The sequence below is a fragment of the Neophocaena asiaeorientalis genome, unplaced genomic scaffold, assembly GCF_003031525.2.
Source record: "Neophocaena asiaeorientalis asiaeorientalis breed wild unplaced genomic scaffold, Neophocaena_asiaeorientalis_V1.1 scaffold43, whole genome shotgun sequence".
Lineage (NCBI taxonomy): Eukaryota > Metazoa > Chordata > Mammalia > Artiodactyla > Phocoenidae > Neophocaena > Neophocaena asiaeorientalis.
Window position 1 is genome coordinate 848324 of NW_020173674.1, and position 20548 is coordinate 868871.

A 20548-nucleotide genomic window follows, 5' to 3' on the forward strand; every position below is an offset into this window, starting at 1 on the left:
CTGCACAACGTCCTCAGCGGGGCCAGTGCCCGCTGACTCAGGGCTGGGCCAGCCCCACCCCTGTGTGCTCCAGGGCCGCGGGGCCCAGCACCCAAGCCGGACCCTGCATGCAAGGTCTGGCTCCGAGGCGGGCGTCGTGGGCCCTCTTAGAAGGGGAGACACATTGTGGCCCATGTTCGGTTCCTACTCCCGGGTCGGGACGGCCTGGAGAATTACAAACAGGACAACAAAGGAACGAGAGGCCGGTGCTTCGGGAACCAGGAGAGGAGGACGGCGTCTGCGGCCTGTCCTCCACAACCCAACCAGAAAACCAGACCCACGCTGCACGGAAACATGTCAGGCGCCCAGTCAGGATCCAGCCTGTGCCCTGCTCTGCCTTCACTCACGAGTTCTGTGACTAGTGTGCCGGTGAGTTTACCACGACCGCCGTCAACCTGCTTGTGACGAGCCGAGTTAAATCACAACAAAACCGTCAGCTCTCCCCGGAGAACTTGACTTCTCTACTTTACACAGACCATTTATTAAATTAGAAGGCTGAGAAGTAAAAACGTATCTTACAATCAAGGAGGAATCTGGACCCTGGACCCCAACAGAATGATCAGAAACGCAAAGCTCTGAGGACCGTTTCTGCCAACGCCGGCAGGGCGCCTGCTGGAAACGCCTCTCTCCTCACCAGCACGGAGCAGCAGCCAGCCGCACGGTGCCCGGGCCCTGGGCCCAGCAGCCACGGGCGCCCGAGCCAGACGGCCCGCACCCCACCCCCAGGGGCTGCCTGGATGGTGAGCGCGGACATGAACGCGAAGCCGGGGCAGGAAGGGGCAGCTGAGGCAGGAAGGGCGTCTGACTTAACAAAGGCCTCACAGGGCATGACCTTCCTCTGACCTAGTAAAGAAGCAGCATCCATGAAAAAGGACCATGAGAGCTGGCAGGTCTGGAGCCGCCCTGAAGCTAAGACTCCCGTGAACGGAGGCCCGGGCGGGGCGGCTGGGGCAGCGCAGGGTCACCTGGGGCTGGGGGCCCGGCCTGTGTGGAGCTGCGCTGAGTGTGGTCAGGTCACCGCCCAACAGTCTAGGGCTGCAGCCGAGGAGCCATCGCTCTCAAGCATCTGAGAAGAGCCTGCGGCAAAGGCACAAGTGGTCCGAACCCACCAACCAACGCAGGTCTCCCCGAGCCGGGGCCACCGTGCACGCCCGGGGGAGACAGAAAGCGGCACTGCACTTAACCTACATGGAGGGAAGGGCTGCAGCCTGAGTCCTCCTAACTTCCTCGGGCTGGCCTTCCACTGACGTCCACACGGTTGGGATCCACCTCTATGTCCAAGGCTGGGCAATGACTCCAAAGACAGAGCGGTGACCGCGACTTACCGCGGACCGCAGTGGCCACAGCCAGTGCATCAGTTCGGAGACACCATTCAGATTTGATTTCCACGGGGCATCACCCAGCCTGTCCCCGTCCTCTCTGTCCGCGGCCGGAGCCAGGGCCAGGGTGCCATCCACACGGCAGGGCGCCTCCTGCCTCTTGGGAAGACCTGCCAGCACTGACGGTCACCAGACTGCCCTCTCTGTCGCCCAAACTGACCCACAGGCCTGGGCCCAACCTAGTCTCCCTAAATTAACATCGGCAGTAAAAGCCAGGCGTTCCTAAATGCCCTTTAATAAGCAAATACAAGACTGGATCTGTTTCTTACATCCCAGTTTTAGTTCTGTTGCCAGAGTGCATCCCGGGGAGGAGCGGTGACCCTTTGGGACAGCATCAACACAGAGGCGGGTGAGACAGCAGGAGAGACTGAGGGCCCAGGGCTCGGGCCAGGGCTCCCGACGCCACGCCCAGACTTGGCTGCTCTGCACTCAGGCTGAGCTCTGCAGCCGAGGCTGGACGGGGGTGAGCAGCCCACGAACACCACCAAGGGGAGGAGGTAAGTTTTCAGCTGAAACTTCTAAGTGACCCCAAACCCGCTGTCAGTGGTTTCTGTGTGCCTTGCGTTAATGGGCCTACCCGATCAGGTCGCGTCACCGCAGGCCACCAATCAAACCAGAGAAGGCTTGGCACGAAGGCCCTGGTGGGGGCAGCTGCTCCCAGGAGAGCCTCCCGGGACGGCGGGAAGGCGGGCGCGCACACGGGACACAGCCCTCCGACCAATGCGGGAGAGGCCCCCCACCCGCCGCGACCACGTTGAGAACGGCTGCAGGAACCGAAAACCACATGCATCCCGAACAAGGGTGTGGACTGGGCTACACAGACGTCCGAGGAAGGGGCTACGCAGGGCGCGTTCACGGGGATCTGCTGGGGACGGTGCTCCTGGGAGCTGGGCGGGCAGGCGGGCTGGCAGCGGGGCACATCTAGGACTCCTCGCCCATCTGCAGCAGGGAGTTGATGGCCGCATCCTTGCTGCCCCGCTGGGCCTCCAGCACAGAGCGGATCACCTCCCGGTCCATGTTGGGGAACATGTCCTGGATGGCCTTCAGGTCCTCCTCACTGCAGCGGGGCTGGGCGCTCACGGCTGGGGGCAGGGCCACAGGCACCATGCCGGGGCTGCACACGGCGGGCATCCCTGCGAGGAGACAGGGGTCAGGGAAAGCAGCACCTCCGACGCGCGGGCTAGCCGCCCCGGGGGTCGGCCCCCCAGGTCTCGTCTCCCAACGTGACCTCAGAAACTGGTCAGACACTTGTGAGAAACCAGGGGCGAGCAGCCCCCCGCCACTCGGCCCCCGGCACCTCACATGAACCCACTTCACCGCGGGCGTGGCAGGGGCAAAAACAAGCCTAAGAACGCGTGTATTTACACCACAGGGGCCAATTCTCATCCATCGAAGGCCACAAAACACTTCCCTCCACCTGAGAACGAAACAGCAAACCCAGTCTACGCTTTCGCGCCGTTTCCTGTCACACATTCCAGAACAGACTTTCCCAGCTTGGCACTCACATCACAGACACTGACGAGGAAAGAAAACTCACCCAGCGCGTGCCCAGCGCGTGCCCAGCCTTCCCCGTGACAGCAGACAACCCACGAGGCGAGGTGCTCACGAGCACTGCCGTGCCGGGGCCTGTGCGCTAGAGCAGAGGCCCTGGGGCCCCGGACACCCAGCCCCGCCAGCTACACGTGGGGCTCCTGGTATCACTCCCTCACACCAGCCACGTCCCCTCACTCCCTTGTTAGACACAGGTGACAACTGAGAACCTCACGGCCTCTCAACTGCTGGAAGGTTCAGTCCGAGCACCTGGTGCCACTGGACCCCAAGACAAAGCTTTGACTCCTTGTCCTGAGATGGTCTCGTGGGGGAACCCAGACAAACGTAAGGAAGGAGAGTGTTAACAGAGACTCCACGCCTAACCGAGTGCAGAGCCTAGTCAAACACCTCTCTGAAAAGTAGAAACGGATTTAAAATCATTAGTTCTGGGACTTCCCTGGTGGCGCACTGGTTAAGAAGCCGCTTGCAGGGCTTCCCTGGTGGCGCAGTGGTTAAGAATCTGCCTGCCGATGCAGGGGACACAGGTTCGAGCCCTGGTCTGGGAAGATCCCACGTGCTGCAGAGCAACTGAGCCTGTGTGCCACAACTACTGAGCCTGCGCTCTAGAGCCTGCGAGCCACAACTACTGAAGCCCGCGCACAGCAACAAAGACCCAACTCAGCCATAAATTAATTAATTAATTAACGGATTCGGGCCCCGGTCGAGAACTAAGATCCCACATGCCGCGGGGCAGCTAAGCCTGTGAGCCACAACTATTGAGCCCGGGGGCCACAACTACTGAAGCCTGCATGCCTAGAGCCCATGCTCCACAACAAGAGAAGCCACTGCAATGAGAAGCCCACGCACCACAACCAAGAGTAGCCCCCGCTCGCTGCAACTAGAGAAAGCCCGCGTGCAGCAATGAAGGCCCGATGCACCCAAAAATAAATAAATAAATTTTAAAAATAAAATAAAATAAAATCGTTAGTTCTTATAAACTCAAAAGCACAAACAATCCGCCGAACCAGGCTGGGAGCGCTGGACTGAGAAGTTTAGGACATGATTTCCTTTCCTGTCTGAAGTCAGAAGATCCTAAAGGCGGCTCAACGCTGTCCAAACCAAAACTGGCAGAAGGGCTGACAAGTGTTGAGATGAGGTAGCATCGGCTGCAGGTGCGCGACTGAGGCTGCGCTGGACACACACGGCTGCCTCCAGGGACAGAGGGGACGGGACGTGCTCCCAAGGCAGCAGCAGAGCCCAGCCCCTCCGAGTCCCTCCTGGGCCAGCCGGGCCGAGCACCTGCCCACACCCCTCGCCCACCGGCCTTTAGTCCTGGCCGTCCTGAGAGGCGAGAGGTCGCTCGGGTCCCAGGTGGGCACTCAAACGCGGTGAGGCCAGGGCCCCCAGGTTGTTCCATGAGCCCAGGAAGGTGCTCGCCCACCGCCTTTCAGAAACGGGGAGGAGGGAAAGGGAACCTGGGACTGGGGATGGCTGACAGCTTCACTCCGTGAGCCCCCCGCCATCCGCCCTGGCCTGGTTCGCATCCAGGCCACACCCCCACCGCCTGCATTTCTGACACTTCTGGGAACAGTGGAGACAAACTTTAGGGGGCACCCTGGCTCTCCTTAGGCCCCTTCCGCCATGAGGGTCTTGGGTTGTAGCGTGGGAGGCGGGCGGTCCTAGGGCAATTAACTCGGGGCCCCACAGTCTTCACCTCGCTCTGGACGGAGTTTAGAGGATTTCGGGGACGTGGCCACCACCGTGCACACGGCATCCTCGGCGTCACTTGGTCTCTCCGGTGCCCCGAGCCTCCCGCCGCCCATGCACTGCCCGGGTTTTATGGTGGCTCACATGGGGGCGAGCTGAGCCCAGAACCCGTCACGGCCCAGGGTGGGAGCCGATCACAGGCTGACGTGAAGGCTCAAAAATCCAAAGGCGGAAGAGCTACAGTCCAACTTGACTTTGCTGTGCTGTGCGAGCCACGCATTCAGAAAGGTTACCAGCGCGTAAGGTAAGACGCTCATAAAGGTAAAAAGATGGGGGAGAAACAGCAGCGCTGGAGCCCGGGGTCCGTCCACCCAACAGGAAGTGATCTTGTGCTGCGGTGACTCAAAATGCTTAGAAATCCCATTTCAACATCTCCATAAACTTCAACTCACCTTCTCTGTGCCGACAGAGAAAAAACAAACCCTATTTCCGACACGTGCACGTAACATTCAAACGTAACAGCGACCCCTGGTTTGGGGAGGCTCTCCGGGCATCCCTTGAAGACCAGGCCCAGACTCTAGCCCACACCCCGAACCCCCACGCGCCTCCCCGCTGCTCGAACACCCAAGGGCACGCGCCCGGGGAGGAGAAGCAGCACACACCTGTGATGGGCACGTAGCCGACGCCCTGCTGGTACACAGTGGGCATCAGGACCACGGGCTGAGGTGGCATCATCATGGCAGCCGGCAGCGACTGAAACACACCAAAGACGATCAAGGGTCAGAGAAGAACACAGCACACATCCGAGCCTCATCACTCCCAGCCTCGCCAAAAGCGTCCTGGGAGGGACAGCGCAGGGCCTGGAGCCCAGTCACCGGGCCCAGGATCGAGGTGGCTCCAGCCAGGCCCTGCGTCCCGTCCAGCATCATCAAGTCCCTGCCCACACCGACACCCCGAAGCCTCCTCTGCTGGACTCGGGTAGAAGGTGGCATCAGACCTGCTGAACCACGGCTGAGACGTGGCCAACAGAGAACCCCGCTCAAGAAAGGAAACCTAAGCTTAAATTCCAGGGTCAAACCGCCTCTCTCTGTTTATAATTCTTTAGTTAAGTACAACGATAGCTTTCCGTCTACGTAGAAACGCCTGTTACAGAGGCACGATGGCATGTTCACGAGTAAACTCACTGATGTTGGGACCTGCTGTGAATCAGTCCAGCACCCGAAAGAGGGTGAGACAACGTGCCAGAGGCGGCGGCCGTGAGGCTGGGCAGTCGGTCCCACCCGGGGTCCCTGCACCCCCTCCCCGCGTCCACATGCCAGAAACACCCGGGAGTAAGGGCGGGGATGCGGGTAAGCCCGGGAACGGCACCCCAGTGGCCAAGGGCCCGCCGGCCGGCCTCACCGTGTAGGACAGGACCAGGTTGATCATGCCCTCCTTGTCGTCGCCCTGCCGCCCGCTCAGGCTGTACCATTCGTCCACGACCTTGCCCTGCCTCAGCGCCTCGGGGATCGTCACGTGCGTCCAGGCAATGCGGTCGTCCATGGAGAAGGCTCGCTGGGGGGCAATGGGAGATGGCGGTGACCCCAGGGCTGCCCGGGAGGCCGCCCCACTCCCCCAGCCCTCCCGGCAGGGTGTGCACGGCCCGGGGCCGCCCGCTCTCTGCACCTCCTGTGGGCGCAGGGGGAGGGAGGCTCCATCGGCACCTGCAGACGTGCGCTGCCCCACAGACCACATGCTCCCCTCCACCCCAGGGCCCCAGAGGCGATGGGGCCGGGCGTGAGGGAGGGCCCGGGAGGAAGGCAGGACCCTGGGGACTGTGGCCACTTCCCAGCCCCGCTGCCCACCCCCAACCCCCAGCCCTGTCAGCCGACCACAGGTGAGGGGGCAGCCGACCCGGCCTCAGGAGCGGTGGGACACGCCCAAGCAGGCCCTCGGAGGGCCAGGCTGAGTTAGAGCCCAGGGCACCCGACGGCCCAGCGACACTCGGGAGGTTCCTGCCACTCACGCCACCCAGCCACGGGCCCTGACCACGTCACACCTGAGCTGCGTACAGATAGCGGCTGCCTGACCTGCCTGGTCGGGTGACGCCCACACGCTGGACACAGGGTGGTGACGTGTCTGAATGCAAGTTCTAAGGACTCTGCAGGGGAAACGTGCTTTTCACTATGCTGGGGACACCAGGACACCTGTCACAAAGCCACAAGAAACCCGAAGTTCTGGGGCGGCTGAGTGGCCCCCGCGCGGCCCCCACCTCGTCAAAGATCTCCAGGTAGAAGGAGTCCACACCCGGGGGCACCGTGCACTGGATGACCTTATTCCAGCGCGGGTTCTTGGCGCCGTTGTGGGCTGTGGGCGTCTCGTACACCGCGTAGCCCAGGCGCAGTCGGCAGTACGGATCCATGCGGGTCATGCCGTAGTTCTTTGCCAACTTGGCCTGAAATAAAGCCAGTGTATGAGACGGGGCAGCGGCTGTCACAGTGCAAGCCGCAGCTCAGCTAAGTGGGCCGCCCCTTCCACTCACGGCTTCCAGAGTTTTCTGGGTGCCGACCCACCAGAACACGGCTGTAACTGAACCGTCAGCCCTCCGTATCCGTGGATTTAAGCAACCACAGATAAAAAAGATTAGGAAAAAACATTCCAGAAAGTTCCAAAAAGCAAAACTTGAATTTGCCACACCAGCAACGAATTTTGTAGCTTTACACTGTGTTACAGGTGCATGCACACGGCATTTACCGTGTGTCAGGTGTTACAAGTAATCCAGTGATGACTCAGTACACGGGAGGATGTGTGTAGGGTACGTGCAAAAGGGCACCGTTTTATATACGGGACTTGAGCATCCTTGGATTGTGGTGTCTGTGGGGTCCCAGAACCAATCCCAGGGACGACCGTGCTCTGGGACCCAGGAGGGAGGAGAAAGTCCAGGCTGGGTCCAGTGTTTCTGCGATAAGGCACCCGGTGCCGTGCCTGATGCTCAGGACACACCGGCTGCTGCTAGGCAGGGGCTGGATCCCCACCCAGAGGAGGAGGAGGGTGAAAAGGGCAGGCCGTCCCGGGACAGAGCCAAGAGCCACTGAGAAGAGAAGCAGGGGGTCGGGGGCCGCCGCGGAGAAGCAGGGCCCAGCCAAGGCCTTCCCTGTGCCCTCGGAGAGTGACCGTGCTGGCTCCCCGGCCTCCCCTCCCACGCAGGAGCCTCTCGGCAGTGGCCATCCCTGCCCAGTGCTGCGTGGGGGCCAGGGGTGTAGGTGACTCATCTTGGGCACCAGCTGAGGCGGAGCCCACCCACATCTCACACAGGTCACGGGCCCAAGCCAGACGCGCTGCTTGGGACGGCTGGGATGCGTTTGTATGCGAAAACGTGAGCACCGATGAGCACATCAGGCTGTCGGTCAGGAAGTACTGACTCAAAGTGGATCGTGGGCTTAAATGTAAAACCTAAAACTATAAAACTTGCACAGGAAAAACCAGAAGAAGTCTCTGTCATCTTTTAGGCAAGGTCAGCAAAAGCACGGCCCAGGAAGGACAGCTGGCGGCTCCCTGGGGACCGTGAGGAGGACAGAGCAGCCCCGTCTGCAGCATCAAGTCTGATCACAAACCCGTGTCCAGGACATAACGGACTCACAAACCTCAGCAATGAGAACACAACACGGTTGAAAAACAGGCAGAAGATCTGAAGAAGAAAAGCTCAACGCCAATTAGCACGTGAGAAGACGCTCCCCACCATCGGTCATCAGCGACACGCAAAGCAGAACCCCGTGAGGCCACCAGCAGCTGCTGGACGGGCTCAGACCCAGCCCGCCGGGCCAAGCCGCCCACCCCCAGAGCGCAGGAGTCCCGCAGGCGGCTGGGAGAAGCCACGGTGTTGCCGTGCAGGGACCAGCCTGGCAGCTTCTCCAAAGCAGACTCCACCCAGCTCGGGAGCTGGGAGTCCACTCTGAAATGGGAACTCACGCTCACACAGAAGCCCGCGCTTCACAGCGGCGCGGGGCTGGGACCCCTGTCCCTGCTGGGCAACAGACTCTGGGAAGTGCCCCGGGGCCTGAGCTTGGTCAGCACTGCGGTCAAGGGCAGGCCCACCGACAGGCAGAGGGAACTATCTGTGTTGCTGGGGAAGCTCTCTTCATCACAGGGGTGGACAGGCTCGTCAGAGGTCATTGAAACACAGGCTAATTCAAATCAGTGCATTTTAACATATGTAAATCATATTCAGTAAGGTCGACTTTTTAAAAAACAGCAAAAAATTCCCCAAAGCCCTGCTGCCTGCACTGACACCCTCTCTCTTCTCCCCTCTGGAAGGCTCCGCACAAGCCCCTATTCTGTCTGCGAGCCTCCTTGCCCCCCCGCATCCCCCACTCTCGTGCCGACTTCCCAGAGCTCTGGCCAGGGCTGCCCATGACCGCACGTCCCAGAGCCACCACCCCTCCGTGCAGGACCAGCCTGAGCCCCTCAGGATGCCCACCTTATGTCACTGCTGGACCTCTCCCCTGAAGTCCACAGCCTCCCGGCCTCGGCCCCCTGCCTTTAAAGCATCCTCGACTTAACGTGTCCGACACCGAACCGCGAGTTTCCTTCCCGGCCTGTTCCTCCTGTAATTTCCCCCATTTTGGTCGAGGCTCCTCCATCCCCTGGGCGCTGGCAACAGGCCTTGGGGTCACACACCCGCCTGCCCCCACGTGGGTGCGCCCCGAAGTCGGCTGTTCTCCCCCAGGAGCACCAAGCACAGGGCCTTCCAGCCTCGCCCACATCTTCCCGACACAGACCCCGAGGGAGCCCTGAACTCCAGCTCAGGACAGGGTGCCCACTCAGAGCCGAGCCCCAAGGCCACAGGACCCCCAGCGGGCAGCACCAGGAGGGCCTGGCCCTGAAGCAGCCCCTGGCACAGGGTGGCGATTCCTGTTCAAGCTGTACTTTCCTCGATAATACCTGGGCCGCTCCACACCTGCCCCCCAAGCTCGCCATCGCCATCGGCACACCGCACCCCGGCCCTCAGGGCGACGCAGGCGTTTACTGCCGCCCTGCCCTGCCCTCCTCACCCGCTGACTTCCTGCTCCGCTGTCTGCAAGAACAAACACGGATCGCACGGGCAATGTCTTCCCGAAAGCGCCCAGGAGAGGGCCTCAGCCCTCACACGCTGTTGTCTTCACTGTGAATTCACTAGAGCGGTTCTCAGGACGGCAGATTTTCCCCCCAAAACTCCTAGAAGCTGCCCTGGTATCTTCTGGAAAACATGTAGCAGCAAAGTCTGAAACGGGCCTGATTTTCGATAGCTTCAAGGCAGCTGTTTTGTCTCTGTCTAGCCGCTAAGGCTTTTCCACCTGAACAGTCCGCTGCTCGTGGTCTGAGCAAGGCCAGCTGCCTGTGAGTGCGGGAGGCGCCTTCCTTCACCTGGACCCCGACTGGCCCCAAGGCCGTGTTCTGCTCACGGCTGCTGCCCTCTGCAGAGGCCCGTCTGCCACTGTGCTCTCCTCCCGCGCCCCCGGCACCACGGAGGGGACACGGAGGCCTGGCCTGCCCGCTTCCAAGTGGCTCCCCTGAGACATCGACTGGGCTGCGCTGTAGGCACACGAATGTCTGAGGAAGGCCACCCCGAAGCTTACTGGGCACAACGACCCTCCAGGCACGGCCCTGGTGTCTGCTGCGGACAAATGGACGGATGGACAGATGTCTGTGCCTCCCGCGGCCTCACGCAGCCCGTCAGAGCAACGTGGCAGCGCCCTTTCTGTCCTGACAGCACATCTGGTTCTCCCGGGGGCCGGGATGACCGGGCAGCAGCCACACCGCCCCTTCCCCGGCACCGGCAGGGCGAGCGGCGCTCCAGACCCCTTCTCTAACTCTTCCTGGTGAAACCCGGGCGATCGTCAGTATCTTCACATCCATCGCTCTCCACCAGGTATGTTTCCGGAAAAACGGGATCAGAAGAAGCCCCATCCATCCACGTGGCAACACGAGATGACAGCGAAGGCCCCACCCCTCCGTACTGCAGCTGCTGTGCAGCCTGTGCGTCCAGCTGGATCTGCTGCTGCTGCTGTGTGGGCGTGATGCGCAGGAAGTCCTGAGGCAGCTCCCCGATGTACACCTGCGGAGAGCATGGCGGTCGGAGCTGGGCGCCACCCGCCCACAGGACGAGGGTCCGCGGCGGCAAGATATCCACCCTGCGGGCCCCTCCCAGGGCCCGCACTCTCGGCATCAGGACGCTCAGCAAACGGGGGGCTCCGTGGAGGCCCGAGTGCGTCTCCGCCCTGAAAGCAGGCCTCGCGTCCTCGCTGGGCCTGGGGGCCTCACACGCTCTGGTCCGCGTGTCCATGATCCCTTCCCCAGGACCAGGACCGCCGCAAGCAAGGCCTGTCCACCGTGAGCGCTGTTCACGGGGTGAAACCTGAAGCTTGGATGTCTAGTGACTTGGAAAGGCCTCTGTGCTGATACCCTTCAAACGTCTCCACGAAAAACAACTCACGTGCAAAAACGCCCCGGAGACCAAGAACCCAACAGATTAACCACCAGAAGCCCGGATACCCGGCCCTGGACAGGTGAAGTGATGGGGAGGCGTCAGCTCCCAGGGACACACCTGTGTGTGGAGCCCGGTGGAGCCTGGGGGCTCCAAGAGTGACGACTCCCAAGAAGACCGCAGGAGACCGTGCACGGAGAGACGGCCCACAGCCAGACGGCCCGACCCCCTGTGTTCAGAGCCCTCGACAGCCGCACCGCTGCTCGCCCCCCGGGCGGGGGGGTGCGGGCCTGGAGGGGCCACAGTGCGAGCAGAGCCCAGGTGAACGGGAGGGAGCAGCCGCAGGACCCACGATGGAGGTCTGGCTGCTGGGGGGGAAACCGGGGCCACAGGCCCCTCAGCCGCGCAGGGGACGTCACAGAGCCCAGCCGCGGGCCCTGAAGAACTCGTGGTAACGGAAAGGAGGACCCCAGCGTGTCACAGCGAGTTCTGGCAACTGCGCTCACAGCAGCCGCCAGGGACCACTTGACGTCCGGGCGCCGCATGACACGGGGGTCTCTGCTGCGCAGACCAGACGGCACCAGGCAGGGGCCCAGACAGCACCCCACCCACCTGGCTCACAGCGCCCCTGGGAGAGCACCTCCCCCAGCGAGCGCCCCCAGCGCCTTTCCTGTCGAAGGTCCCTGGGAGGGCCTGGGCCTGGAGATCATGCGCTCCCACCAAGGCTGATGGAAGCGCACACAAGGGCGCTCGCTGGCTCCCAGCAGCCCGCACGCCGACTCTGCACCCAGAGGCCTAGCGCTCCCGCTGCTTCTCTCTAAAAGCAAGCCGTGCCCCCCGCCCCCCAAGACGCTCTGTCTGGGAGCCAGCTCTGCGTCTCACACCTCGGCTGCATCAAGGACCCAGCCCAGGGCAGGGGAGGGTGCCCCCGGAGGCTGCCCCCCAGAGGCCCCGGCGTGGCCAGGAGGGGAGCGCAGTGCCTTTCATTCCCTCCCCAGGGCATCGCAGGCTCCGTTTCTTGGGCGCGTAGTGTAGCTGAGGGGGTTCCAGGACGGGCCCTCGAAAGAAAGCGGGTGGTGACACCCCGTGGGCCACACCCCTCAGGAGGGCTGAGATGCCCCGGACACGCCAATCGTCAATTCCTGCCAGCGCCAAGACCAGGCCCCCGTGACCCCCCAAACGCACCCCATCCAGAGCCCCTCAGGCTCCTTGCCGTTTGCCCGGTACTCGTCTTACTAAAATGACTCTCCCAGGGGTCGCTGGCGCACAGACCACACCCCCGCCTGCTGGTCTGAGGAATGACTGCCCACCTCAGCGCCAAGGACCCCACAGGGAGCAGGCCGCATGGGGACATTCAGTGGCGAGAGTGACAGGTCAGGAAAGGCCTCTCTGTTCCTTCACTCATCCTGTCTTGTCAGGAGCTCCTAGAGGTCATGAAACTAGAATGAAATGAAACTCCTGGGGGGTATGTTCCCTCTTTACTGTACTCATCTTGGTTTTGGGGTTCAGCACAGTCCACATAGGAGCCACGCGGGGACAGCGGGCCACGCTGAGGCCTTAAGGGAGGGGGACAGAGCACAAGAAACCAACCCCACGTGGTCAGAACCTGTGAGGGGCGGGGGAGGGGGGATCACAGCCCAGGGAGGAGGAGCCTCCAGGTCTGCAGGGCCACCCGCCTGAAGGCACCCTGGGGACACCTGCCCTAGGCCCACCCGCCAGAGACAACAGAAGGGGCGAGGCCCAGGGTGATAGCGGGTCAGGGAAGGGCACGTGGGGCTCAGCACCCGTGGCTGACGGCTGCCCCAGCAGCCAACAGGCCCCGTCGCACAGCGGCCTCAGAGGCCTGCGGCAAGGAGCAGGCTGCACGCCCATCCCAGCGCATCCCACCCTGACAGAGAGGCCCCGGGAGTGCCCGCTGAGGCCTAAGAGACACCTGCCAGTCACGGGACGGGTCACTGACGTTCTTCCATCAGTTCAGGCTGCACGCCCATCCCAGCGCATCCCACCCCGACAGAGGCCCCAGGACGTGCCCGCTGAGGCCTAAGAGACACCTGCCAGTCACGGGACGGGTCACTGACGTTCTTCCATCAATCCAGGCTGCACGCCCATCCCAGCGCATCCCACCCGGACAGAGAGGCCCCAGGACGTGCCCGCTGAGGCCTAAGAGACACCTGCCAGTCACGGGACGGGTCACTGACGTTCTTCCATCAATTCAGCATCTTCCCAAAGGAAGTTACAAGGAGAACTCCAACTGCCAGCCGACACCTGCAGCCACGGGGATGGGTCTCCACACGAGTCACCGCCCCCACAGACACACACACCCTGCTCCTTCCTCAAGTCTCCAGCACCTCCTGCCGATGACCTGGTTTCAGGAAACAGGAAAGGAGGAAAAAGGCCAGAAGCAACAAGGAGGGAGGGCTGGCGCCGTGGGGGGCTCCCCAGAGGGTGCCACTTAGTCCCTCCCCACTCGCCCCTCCCGCCACAATCCTCTTCCAGGTTTCACTGCAAAAACCTCTGTGTCAGCTCTCCTCCCCTATTCCTATCCCTCAGGCCTCCCCCAACTTTCTAAATGACCCAAACCTGGATAGGCCACTCAAGCCAGAACGTCTGGCTGTCCCAGCCCTGCCGGACAGTGTACACAAGCTCCGGACGAGGGGACCGAGACACGGCGTTAACTGAGCACGAGGACGCCGGAGGGTCAGCGAGAGAGACAACGCCACTGGCCCAAACGAGGACCAGACCACAATGCTGACAGGGCAGCAGCGTCTTCCACGGGGCCTTGCCCGGGGATTCCGGAGCCTCTCACGCCAGCCCGGGGTCTGGGTGCGAGCGAGATGGATCACCCTGTCCACATCTGAGTAAAATGAGACAGCCAATGATGGGCCAAGGGGCGCCGGGGCTGGGCATCGCGCTGCAAGTCTTTCAACTTACCCGTATGTGCGGATTTTCACGCCAAATGCTGGGGGGAAATCACTGCTCCCGTGGCGCTCGTAGTTTAACAAAAGAAGACAACTGCTGAAAGTCGCAGCGCTGTAAATAATCACAGGGTGAGCACCCCGGGGCAGGTGGACAGCCGGTGAGGTAAGACGGTGTAGACGGCTGAGGCCACTTTGGGAGAAGACGCCACCTCAGCAGAGGCCTGCATGGCATGAAGGCGGCCGTCATGCAGAGCCTGGGAGGGCCCCATGCACAGGCCTGGCCAGGAGCCCGCCAGGCAGACTGAGGCGGGGAGGTGGCTGGAGCAAAACAAGCAAGGGAGAGCAGGAGGGTGCAGCTGAGGACAGGAGCGTCGCACCAAGGCCACTGATGGGCTCTGACTCAGAGATGAGGAAGGGAGCAGGTGAGGAGCTGGGGCAGGTGAGGAGCCGGGGCAGGTGAGCAGCCGGGGCAGGTGAGGTGCCGGGGCAGGTGAGGAGCCGGGGCAGGTGAGGAGCCGGGGCAGGTGAGGTGCCGGGGCACGTGAGCAGCCGGGGCAGGTGAGGTGCTGGGACAGGTGAGCAGCCGGGGCAGGTGAGGTGCCGGGGCAGGAAGCAGTGGGTGAGAAGGAATCCGATGCTGGACCTGCTCGGAAGGCAGAGCCACAGGAGCGGCTGAGTGGGCAGGAGAGGCGAGGCCGCCCAAGGGGACGGGGAAGCCAGGGAGGGTTCCAGGGAAGGAAAGGGCGGGTCCGTGTGCGATATTTTTGGGAGACAGGGAGCCGCTCAGGATGGTCAGCCTGGGGATGAGTGGGGTGGGCGCTGACACTCCCCAAGACCCCCGAGGGAGCAGGACGGACAGAAAGGAGGAGCCGTGGAAGGAAACCTGTGTGAAGAACGCGACCCTAGGCAGGGAGAGGCCATCGCACCTGTGCCCGCTGCCGCGGCCGTGCCCACAATGAACCCGCCAGACAAGCTGCTGCGGGGGCCCCGCCCGAGCCCCACCCCAACTCGGTCACCCCCGCACCTCGCAAAGCACAGGTGGCTTCCCGACCTGCAGGACCTTCTCAGCTGCCCCTCCTCGGCTCCCAGCCCGGCACCGCCATCCTCTCACCCAGCTCCTGTCCAGCTGGTGGTGAAGCAGAATCACCAGAGGGAGGTGGGTGGAATGGGAGGTACACAGGCAGGACTGCAGGCGGGGAGCCCGAGGAGTTGGCCAGGTGTCTGAGAAACGACAAGTAACACAGGGGCCGGGCAGCCCCCAGGCCGTATACGTGGGAGGGTACGGGCACAGAGCTGCTGGCCACAATGCCCAGATAGATGCCACAGACACCGACAGAGAGCAGAGCGGGGGAGCGGAAAGAGGGGCTGGGGGTGCTCTCAGATGCGGGAAGAGGCACAGGGCTGGGGCACAGGCGAATCTGCCACCAGCAGTTCAATGGCAGATGCCACACAGGGCCCTTCACGTCCCGAGAGAAGGAGACTGTGCGCCCAGAATCCCAGACGGCAAACACACCTTTCAGGAACGAGAGAAAGCAGCACATGTCTCAGTCCCTGTGAGCAAGCACCAGCTTATCAAGGTAACACTGCCCCTGGGAGGATGGGGAGAGGCCACCCGAGGCAGCAACCCATCAGGAGGAGGGCAGTTACAAGGGTTAACCTTGCAGCGCGAAGTCCGTACCTTAACATTTCCAGGATGGCCCCAAAGAGAACAGAATGACAACATGTGTTTTCCAAACCAGCAGAAACCAAAAAATAGAACTTAAAAAACTATGTTTAATCAATCCAAAAGAAGGCAAGGAGAGAAAAAGAAACAAAAATAGACAAATAAAAGCACAAATGAAAGTGTTAGGAACAAAATGTGTGCGTATAACTACACACATAAAACTATCTAACACATTCCAGCTAAAAAACGAAGAAGACAGACTTCAAATTTGACTTTTTAACAATCCAGCTCCATGTTGTTGACAACAGACCAACCTGACACACATGTTCTGAAAGATGTGGTCCAACAATGAAAACCCCATCAGGCAAACACCCCCTAAAAGAAAGCTGGCGTTGCCATGTGGCATCAGACCAAACAAGAAAGGCCTGTGCGTGGCCAGCGGGGTCACCACACGCAAAAAGGTCCAAATCACAGGAAGACGGGGCCATCCTAAACCAGGATGCGCTCCTAACTCACCCTGAGAATCCAGAGCAGAGCTCACGGGGACACGGGCGATGGTCCAGACTCCAACAGTGCGGGTCCACAACTGTACCCGAAAAAGAGAAAGCCAAGCGCAGGCCTGAAAAGAAAAACAACTCCTTCCTCTGAACATTGGAAATGAAAGAGAAAGAACTAAGCAGCTGTCTTGCCTTTCCCATACAGACTGTATTTAAGGACAACCAGACAGCGTTCATCTATACAAACAGGTCCAGCTAATAAATTCAGAACAAGTGACAAAATTCAAACATCAGGGGCTTCCCTGGTGGCGCAGCGGTTAAGAATCCGCCTGCCAATGCAGGGGACACTGGTTCCAGCCCTGGTCCGGGAAGATCCCACATGCCGCAGAGCAACTAAGCCCGTGCCCCACAGCTACTGAGCCTGCGCTCTAGAGCCCGCGAGCCACAACTACAGAACTCGCATGCCACAACTACTGAAGCCCGCATGCCTAGAGCCCGTGCTCCACAACAAGAGAAGCCACCGCAGTGAGAAGCCTGCACACCGCAACAAAGAGCAGCCCCCTCTTGCCACAACTAGAGAAAGCCCGCTCGCAGCCACAAAGACCCAACGCAGCCCAAATAAATTAAAACAAAAAATTCAACTATCACCCCCTGTCATCCCCAGTGAAGTCAATGATCAAGTCGTGCAAAGGCTTGTGAGGACCTGGACACCCCCGCCCAGCCAGGCGTCCAGACAGCTCACCCGCAGGCCTGACGGGGGAAAAGACATGACAGGAAGGAGGGGCCACACTGATCAACCAGCATCTCCAAAAGCGGGACAAGTGGTCCCTACTGGCCCCCTTTGGCCTGGACTCAATGGGACACACCACACATCGTAGCCTGTGACCAAGCCTTGGCCGCCGTCCCGTCGAGCTGACCGGCAGCACTGGGGTCAACAGCGGCGGGTCCCGCAACCCCCCCGACCCGAGCTCTACCTCAGAAGGCGGGGCCCCCCACAGGTACTGCTGTGGGTGCCCATCGGGTGCCTTTTAGTAGTTCGTGGACCAGACAAAATCACGGCATGGAGAAGGTCTGTCAGAACAGAAACGCCAGCACTGCTGAAAGCGGACAGACAGCACAGGGCTGGGCATCCCTCGGTGGCCATTCAGGGAGGGACTCACCTGCAGACGCAAACACCACGTCTCCTGGAACTTAAGCAAATTCCTAGCCCCTCAGGCTCCCCTTCTCAGGGACAAAGGGAACCTCCCCAGACCCGTGGGACCCCCCCCCCCGCTTCTGCTTCCCATGCCCGAGGACTCTGCCTGTCCCTCCTTCACCACGAGCGGGAAGAGACAGTCAGACTTCAGAGTCAGCCCAAGCGAGCGTGAATCCAGGCCCTGGGAGCCCTGCTGAGTGACCCTGGGCCGAGGCTGAACCCCGTCCTGTGTGGGTAGGGCTGGGGCCCCCCGGCCGAGGGTGGACCCTCGGGAGAGCCGCCCAGCCAGGACCCGGCATGGGGAGCACCTGCCGGATGCCCCAGCTGGACTTGCAGCTTCTGCCACGAGCCACGCCGTCCCGCGGGGCCTCCACCGCACCACACACACGACAGCACGTGGGAGCTCCTTCAACGCCAAGTCCGTACACCCTGGCAAAGGAAGAGGTCTCCACCAGACCCCGAAAACCACAAAAGGAAGGGTTCTCCAAGTCTGATAACCGGCAAAAAAGCCTTTACAAGTACAGTTAACCCAGAGGGGGTGGGCCAGCGGGGAGATGTGGAAACGAGAGGATGTGTACCAGGCAAAAACCTTCGGGGGGGGAAGAAACAGTAAAAAGTAAACAGTCCACTGTAGCAACCAGGTCAAACGCAAGGCCAGATGCAGCTGCACTGGCGGCCCCGCCCTCTGGCACAGACAGCCCTGCTCAGGACCCTTCCTGGCCTTGAAGCAGCAGCCCCCCATCTCCCAGACCCTGTCCCACTCTGCTTTCCGTGCTCTCCCCTCCCACCACCCCACAGCTCCTGCTACCCCTTCAAGTCTCCAGTCAGAGACCCTTGCCCCAACACCCTTACGCAGCCCGGCCCCGGCCCAGGCAGGCCACTGTTCACCCGGACTTGAATTCAGACCTCAGGGTCTGAGAGTGGACGCTCTGTGAGACCCTGATGGCAGGCGTCACCGTACGGTGCCACCCAAGATACCGAGAGCACCCACACCGTCTGGGCAAGCCGCACAGGCTCCAGGGCGCCCAAGACCCCTGAGCCCCCAGCAGCTCTGGCCCAGACCGAACCTTACTGCACGAGCACAGGTCGTGGAGGGCAGCCCTCAAACACCTGCTGGTCGACGCATGGGGCCCACGACACACGGACAGAAGGCCCACGACCACCCGACAAGAGAACACGCCGGGAAGCACCGCACAGGGCCGGTCGGCCGGGTCATCGAGACCCCGACGGCACAGGCCCCAAGTCCGGACACCGTCCGCCGCCCTGGCCCCGTCACAGCCCGGTCGCAGCACATGGCCGACGTCCCCCTTGGTGAGAGGAGGGGCCCACCTTCACCAAGCGCTCCCTTCGCCTGGCCCGGAGCCGGCTGTGTGTGTTTGCCCGTGGTTCCCGACGACAAGGGCTCTGAGTTCCCAGCAGGCTGAGGACACGTGACAGGCCAGGAACGGGGCCGGGCCGCTTGCCCATTACGCCACCGCTCCCCTCCCCTGGGAGCCGCTAATTTGCTCCTCGTGCTGCTCCGATGAGCCACGTGCCCAGAAATGAGAACGTGCCGACAGACACTCGGCCTGCTCTAACTCACTGTCCGCAGTGACGGCGAAGGCGTGGAAGCGCGGAGAGTCCACCACCGACTGGGGCGACTCCACACCCAAGGCGGCTAGGAACTCCCATCAGGTCCCATTCAAACGCTCAGAACGAGCATCTGTGCCCAGGGGGGCTTCTAACAAGCCCTGGTCTTCCTCAAACTCAGAAAAGCGTTCTGTGGATTCTTCGCCGGTCGGGAGAAACACAAACAAGACTTGTCAAGCCCGACTCGAGGGTGAGGAGCCCCGGCAGCCGGGGGCTTACCCTCAGCAGCGGCTTTCTGAGAGAAGGCACATCCAAGTGTCCACAGGAGAACCCTGTCCCGACTCAGAAGGACCCAGGTGTCCGTCTACCGTACGTTTCAAGACGCTGTGATAAAAACCTCACTACTCGTGAGGACGCACCCCAACCCAGTCTGAACGCCCGGCTGGAGGCGAGTCCCCAGGAGCCGGCCTGAGCCCGTCTGGACTCGCTCGCCGGCAGCGACACAATAAGCTGGGCCAGAAGGCAGGACGCGAGGGCTGCGCGGAAGGGCACTCCCAGCTCGCGGCTCCCAGACCCTCATCTGTCACTTAAGAAACCGAGGAACAGAGCCGGGCCTGGGAGCCTCCACCATCCAAGAGCCTGTCCAGGGTTCAGGGTGCTTCTCTGGGCGCCTCCTCCTTCCGAGGACCCACTGGGTGCGGGGCCTCCCCCAACCCGGGGACCCACGCGGTGCGGGGCCGCCCCCGTCCCGGAACTCCCTTCCGCTTGCCCGGAGCCCGGCGTCGGGCCCTCCCCTGCGCCCTGAGGCCGCGGAGCCCGCCCCCAGCCGGAGCCTACCGGCCCGCGCTGCGTGCTGACGGTGGTCGCCATGGTCTGGCCGGCCTCAGGCCTCGCCCTCCGAGAGGTGACGCGCCGGCGACCCTCCGCGCGGAACCGCGATCTAACTATCAACCCGCAAGGCCGCCGCCGCCACAGTCAGCTGACGGCCGGCCCCGCCCCCGCACTGCCCAGTGCGCCGGCGCAACACCGCCCCGCCCTTTCCGGCGCCGGGCGCCTGCGCAGTCGCTCCTCGCCCCCCCTCGGCCCCGCGAAATGGCTCCCGAGCCAGCAGTGTGCGCACGCGCGCCGGGCTGTTGTGGGGGTGGTTGGGGGCGGGCCGTGGGGCCGGGCCGCGGACTGTAGCTGCTGGTGCGTCCGGCTGGACCCGCGGCAGGAGCGGGTCTGTGGCCCCGCCGCGTGACCGGAGTGACTCGGTGCGGCGGCCGCCCTCCGTGTGTGTCCGCGGTGAGGCCGCGCGCTGACCACTCCGCCCCTTGCTTCCCGCCGGCCCCTCAGCAGGGTCTGCCCCGAGGCTGCTGGCCGAGCTTCCTCAGGAGACCACGGAGCTTTGCTGTTGTCCGTCCGAGGAGGAGGTGGAGAGGCCTGGCTTCCCCTAGGCCTGGTGTTCTGCTGTTGACACAAGCAGTTGCCCAGGCACCACGATCAGACAGGGCTGCTGACCACTCCAGTCACGGGTGGACCTCCTCCACCACCCGAGCTGGGACACTGCTGCCACTTCCCATTACAGCTTCACCTTCTAGATGGGAGTTACTAAGAAGCTTCCAGACAG

The 20548-nt window shown here is 62.2% G+C and overlaps 1 protein-coding gene across 3 annotated transcripts; it reads right to left on the reverse strand.

Annotated features, from left to right (window-relative positions):
- Window positions 1-501: 501 nt before the first annotated feature.
- TOLLIP (toll interacting protein) lies at window positions 502-19934 on the reverse strand. Of its 3 annotated transcripts, XM_024748776.1 has the most exons (7): window positions 19777-19934; window positions 10621-10728; window positions 7634-7640; window positions 6907-7124; window positions 6057-6209; window positions 5318-5408; window positions 502-2551 (listed from the first exon to the last, which is right to left on the reverse strand). In XM_024748776.1, exons 1-7 carry the CDS (start codon window positions 19807-19809, stop codon window positions 2340-2342), a joined length of 822 nt encoding a protein of 273 aa, XP_024604544.1. In that variant the 5' UTR covers window positions 19810-19934; the 3' UTR covers window positions 502-2339. The 3 variants fall into 3 exon arrangements, with proteins under 3 accessions (XP_024604544.1, XP_024604543.1, XP_024604545.1); XM_024748775.1 differs by lacking the exons at window positions 7634-7640; window positions 10621-10728 and having other exon boundaries at window positions 6907-7089; XM_024748777.1 differs by lacking the exons at window positions 5318-5408; window positions 6057-6209; window positions 6907-7124; window positions 7634-7640 and adding an exon at window positions 3557-3571 and having other exon boundaries at window positions 2349-2584.
- Between the last annotated feature and the right edge of the window lie 614 nt (window positions 19935-20548).